The sequence below is a fragment of the Opisthorchis viverrini genome, assembly GCF_000715545.1.
Source record: "Opisthorchis viverrini unplaced genomic scaffold opera_v5_167, whole genome shotgun sequence".
In the NCBI taxonomy this organism is placed as follows: domain Eukaryota; kingdom Metazoa; phylum Platyhelminthes; class Trematoda; order Opisthorchiida; family Opisthorchiidae; genus Opisthorchis; species Opisthorchis viverrini.
The window spans coordinates 276,097-282,096 of NW_008751825.1; the positions used below are offsets into that span (position 1 = coordinate 276,097).

The 6,000-nt window shown below is 44.5% G+C and overlaps 1 protein-coding gene across 1 annotated transcript in view; it reads left to right on the plus strand.

The window, feature by feature from the left end:
* T265_07380 (hypothetical protein) overlaps positions 1–6,000 on the plus strand; it is a gene marked incomplete at both ends in the record, with an annotated part of 47,442 nt that overhangs the window by 32,569 nt on the left and 8,873 nt on the right. The window contains one exon of the mRNA XM_009172884.1: positions 3,624–3,714. Coding sequence (XP_009171148.1) covers positions 3,624–3,714 — 91 coding nt within the window. The remainder of the gene's footprint in view (positions 1–3,623; positions 3,715–6,000) is intronic.

Sequence of the window (6,000 nt, forward strand, 5' to 3'; positions counted from 1 at the left end):
CGTTCAGAAACCAAGAAAAGGTGACTTGGTGCATATTGATCCCCTATCGAAAGGATAGTGCTCCTGGATACGAAAAATCATATTTTCGCACAATTAACTGCAATGCAGTTCCAATTCACCTGCATTTGATTGGAAGGTACTTGTGTTCAGTTGTGTTCAAATGAAACAGCTTTTTGATTCAAAAACCAATCGTCCATCCCAAAATGCTGAGTAATTTTGTACCTAGTTGGTGCACTTTATACAACACTTCTACTAAGTACATGAAATGGCTTTTATTCACCGTCGAGGACAGACTCGTCGTGGATGTCATGTGGTTGTAGGTTCGTTTTCCATCGAGTTTAAATAGGCTGCTTACGCGTCCCGATCGATGCTGGATACCAAAACGTTGCCAGTGACAACACAAGATTGCGGCTGCCTACTACAGTTTCCTCATTCTATTTGCTGCCTCCTGTCTCGTTCCACCGCTAAACCTATTAGGGACGTGTGTCGTTCGCCACTCTAGATCACTTAGTCAATCCAAGACGAAAGCTGAAGAACAGACTCAGCTAGGAAGACTTATCAGCAGTGTTCCGACCACGCGGTATATCCTGTCTAAATTGCACTGCTGGCCAACTGCCCATGTTTGAATCTTTCATTGCTCAACTACTGGCCGGAAGATCACGGGTTCGAAACTCCTTGGAGATTTGTGACCTGTGCACTGCTGATGATTCTCAATAGGGATGAAACAGCTGTACAATGCTTCTCGGCTCTTAGGCTCACTCACAACACGAAATCACGGTTAACGTTTCCAAATCTGTGACAATGGACACTTGATGGTGCTTAATATAGGGGGCACTTCATGTGTGTGAGCAAACTGTCAAAAGAGCGATTAAATTTGCAATCCGCTGGGAATGCAAATATATACGCTTAAGCTGTATGTTGTGCGTATTCTCTAGTTTCGTCCAGATTTTACTGACAACCGCAGCTCAGGGATCCAGAATTGCATATTCACTTTGGTTGATCCTTACTCGACCAGATTCCATTGGTCATGAGAGCGAAACGGATGTCGTACTCAGACAGTTCCTTTTGAAGTACAAGTCATCACTGGCCAGATATCACCCGACTTTGACTGATGCAATGTGGTCCAACCTTCGCATCCTTTCAGAATGAGGTAGTCGATAGTTTCTGCGCTGCTGGTCACAGTTTTCACCTCTCGCCCAATCGATCTACCTGCTGATTAGGATATTTCATGTTGAGTTTGACGTCAGACGAAATAACCTTCATAGAATTACTCAGAACAATTGGTTGTTCTTTCTACGACTCAGTCTCAGGGTCATATTTCAACTTGAAGCTTGCTCCTGTATATATAGTATGTGTATATAGCTAATGTTCCATACGGAAATCTCTCCGGTATCATGGGCTTGTCCTACTTTTTAGACGATAACCGTGTTTTACGATTGTTTTGTGCTTGTTGTTCACTGATTCGTCTAGCGTTTGATGCACCCAAACCAACCTGAATGTCCGATTATATACAGCTTCTAAGCTCACGGTAACGGCACGTGCGCAACACCACTGCGTCGTATAACGATCCTTCAGTCAATCCATTGAAACTTGAAATCGTCAATGTCAAAGTCTTCCTGTCCGTACCATGTGCGAGTAGTGATTCTGTGTCGAATATTTGCGTACAAGTTGGGATGCTGTGGATTACGTTCAGCAGCTGGTTAGCTATTTTTTTATCTGAGTTGGGTCCCAGTTTGTTTTCCAAAGTCAGTTTGAGCACAAGCGCCGTCCGGTTATCTTTTTTCATTCACCTAATTAAGGTCAAATCTGTAGGTTATCACACTCACTCTTGTGTGCGCACGTTGTGATTGCCCACAGGACCTATTCTGTGAGTTTTCTCCAAAGTACTGTCTATCGCAGATAGCACCGTTTTATCTTTTGTGACCGCCTCTAATCCGTATCATCATTGGTTACCATAAATAACTTCTGCTCTCACAACGCTGCTTACTTCGTAAATGATTATGATTCACAGCAAGTCCCCTCGTTATTTGGTCGGTTTCCAGACATCAACCCAACGAACTGTCAAATCATTTAGCACCTAGATGAACTTGTTCTGTTTTGTGGAGAGCGAGATGGCCCAAGTGGTTAGAGCGCGAATTTACTGACCGGAATGTCCGTGGTTCGAACCCGACCTCTGCCACTCGACTTCCCCTGTCTAGGCTTGGGCGACCTGGCAGTATCCCAGCCCTCGTGCAACCTTCGGGTGGCAGTTAGGTACCGAAAGGGTGCTACAGCTGAACGTTTTTTTTGTATAGACGTGATACACTACCCATAAGGTTGCTGAAAACTCCTTGACAGCCCACGACCGTTTCACTCTTCTTAGGGCTCATCAGGTAGGCGCGGTGCCTGAGTTTTCGTCAACCTCATATTCTACTTGAACCAAATTTTAACGAAGTTTTACTTATACACTCATCTGCGTACCTATTTGATTTTCACGCGAGGCTCACCTGAACCCTATCGGAAAAACATGGTACATAAGAGATTCAGTCGGGGTGTAGATGAGTTCCCCCTGAAAACCAAATTGGTACGCAAGTGAATGTATTTATCAATCACGTACTATTTATGTCCAACTAAAATATAGGATTGACGAACCCTCGGGTACTACGCCTACCTCATGAGCTCAAAGAAGAGTGAAACCCATCGTAGGGTATCGAGAAGTTTTCAGCAACCTTATGGATAGTGTGTTAAGTCTATATTTAAGATAGTGTAAACAGTGTAAACTCTTTAGTAGCTTTCAGCCTTTTGGAACCCACATCCCGCATACCCTTACTACGCAACCGTACAACGTATGACGTTGATGACAAGTCAATTGAATTGTGCTGACAATATACTACCGTTATCGGGACGAATTTGACGTGACCGTTGATTTCTACAAGGGCGAATGCTCGTTTCACAATTGTCTTAACTGGAATTCGAACCTGCCGACCGGGGGTGATACCGTAGGGAGGTGCGTCTGTAAATGGGCAATATTGCTGAACATCTGTCCACCATTACGACCAAAGCAGTGAGAATAAAAACTCTACTGTTCTGAGCTTAAACCATGCCCGTGGAATTCTTCGAGTTGTTATATTGTTTGAATTGTGAACACCGTTGTTCAAACGATTAAATATCTACCTCGGTACATAGCAAATGAAGAGAAAATTCAGTCACGGGTTCGGCTCATCTATTCTAATAATCAGATAACATATTTTCAAGCGGGTATGGCTAGTGATGTTCGTAGAAACCTGAACTCACAATTCAGACATCCAACAGGGACGCAACGGCTCTCATTCGCACAGAACTCAGCACCGGCCAGTATTGTTGTTTGTTACGTATAATTCCCTGTCAAAGGTATCTGAATAAGATCAGAAAAAACCTCCAATCTATCCATGGAACTCTCAGCCAGTTTCCTTAATCGCACACAGTTAAGGGTGCCTTGGTGAATCAACTCTCCCCTGAATGGAACTTTTGATAGAACGACCGGTCGCAATCCGACCTATGTTAATGACTTTGTACTGTCAATAGAGTAGAGGCGGCGCAGTTCAGTTCAACGTCTATTCATAATCGCAGTCCTTTCACTTGTACGTCTTTATCCCTGTTGACAGGCCTTAATCGATCACTACTCCAAAGTCTCCCTGAATCGATGTTTTGACGAGGTCGACACAACTCTGCTCTATCCTTATCAACCATGCCCTGGTAAGTTTGCCGTTGTCCACGTTTAAGAAACTTCTACTTTTTTTGTTCCCGCCACTTTGTCACTCTTGAAGTAGATGGAAAATTATCTACCTTGTTTCATCATGGTAAGCCTATTCTGAGCACTGTCATTTGCCGTCCTCGCGTAAAATAATCATGGCTTCAAAGCAGTTGCTTGCCTCTAGTGTGTTTAGTGTGTGTTTAGCTGATCACCAATTTCGGAATTTAGTGTTTGGCAACAAAACTGAAGTTTATGATAGACTGGTTTGATCCAGGTTTCATCAACTTTTTGAGTGACGGAGCAAGAAACAGGTTAGTGTCTATCCATTTCTTTCGTTGATGGGTATTGAGAATCGTCTGTCACGCAAGCGCAGCAGTTTTCGATCTTCACTTCACACTTCGCGGTCCATTTCATTCTACATTATTTCACTTCGAAGCCACAAGACGTAGGCCAGAAGGTTGAAAGATGTTTCGGTTAGTACATTACACTTCTATTTAGTAGCAAGAGAACACCAATGACTCACGTTTGTGTGCCGTAAAACGGATGTGAGGGTATTTTTGAGATTCTCAGACCGTTGGCTATGGCATGGTTTATATGTAATCTACCTCCGTTCAGCAGTTTCGGTAGGAATAAATAAACTCCTTTGGTAGAAACAAACAGTTATCCTATTTGGTACCGTAAGCTACCATGGATGCAGCCTCTGTATGCCACAATCCACAAGCAATCGTTCGGATTACGTGCGCTCGCGATGGGCGTCGAATTGGGATACCTTGGTTTCATTTCAAGGCGCCTTCGTGGGACTGCTCAAAGTTCCCCCGGGGTTATTTCACCCTAAAATTGTAGTGCCCCCTGGATTAAGCTTGCCGCTCGCGCCACCACACATGGACTACCGCGTTTGGATTCAGGAGGTGGCTTTGCGTCTGCAGTCACTCCCTTTACACATCAAACACTCCAATAAAGTCCTTGGTTGTCGATCAAGTCACTGTTGGTATGTTCACCAAGCTTATCAGTCGGTTTTTATTGCAAACCAACTTATCCAGATGCACCTGATCAACAACCAATATACAACTCGGCGTTATCAATATCCTGGTACCACCGCATGTCGTTCCATCGTGTACACGCACGCAATACTCTTCCCAGCCCAATAATCTGACATCCACCAGTTGGACATTTGCGTCTGTTTGGTCTTCCGTTTAGCTTGATTGCTTGATTGGTTTTCTGGTGTCTCAAACTACCAAGCTGCTACAAGGCCGAACTCATCTGTCTGATGCTTAACTTTCGTATGATCGGACTAAAATCTTGCCAAACATTCAGCCGGAAGAGAGAATTCTGTGTGCGCTACAGCAAACAGTACATATCATTCCGATACTCAAGAATTTGAGAGTATTTTCAAAATCAGCTGTGCTCCCGCTATCCTCCATTCAGCTGTTGATAACTTTAGTGCGACAGCTTTGTGTAAGTCACATCCGACCGCGCTACTCAGTGGTCCACGCGATTAGGGCTGCCAATTACGGTCATTGCAATTTTCTCCATCTCGAGAGGTACGCCTAAAACTTGGCCACTTTTGGTTGGTCTTCTAACTCCAAAAAGTTTACTTCCGCAACTGTTGAAGTGGTGGAGCACAACTGCGCAGCGTTCTCCCTCCCACGATCGAGGATGCGAACGAAACTGACGAAATCGTTTCGTTCAAAAAATTTTCCTCAACCCAAGCTGTCGTTCTTAAATAGGAATAATTCCAAAAAGAGAACAACCTGCTCTTTCTGTACATATTTCCAACCCCTATAAAACCTTAGTATCGTTTTGCTTTGTTAGAGTTGTTCTATGGCACGCCCGCCAAAGGCGGTTGAGTCGGTTGAAAATGAGGCGTTACAGAGTCACATACCGTGTTAGCCGTAAATCCCTGCTAGTCACATCCGCGTTTCTGTCAAACACGCCGTAACATCATGTTCTAAACGGATCACGTCACTTCAGAGCTTTGGTATTGAGGAAGCCGGAAATTGTCCAGCTGGTTTCAGGCGGCCGTTGCGCTACCTGACTGGAAGGTCATGACAAGCTGGTCAGTTGATCGACACAACCAGGAGAGTTATTGGGTCGTCTTTCGAGGTGTTGGGCGAACCACTCAAGCATGATCAAATTCGCCTGTTCAGGCGTGATAATTTGGGTGCGTCCAGCGTCTGCTGAACTAGTGCTTAAATGCCCCTAGTTCAAACCCCGGCATGGTCGAGGATATGAACTGCTGATTCACTTTAATAGGAACCAAACTCGACTATTGCGCTTCCCCCCCCCCC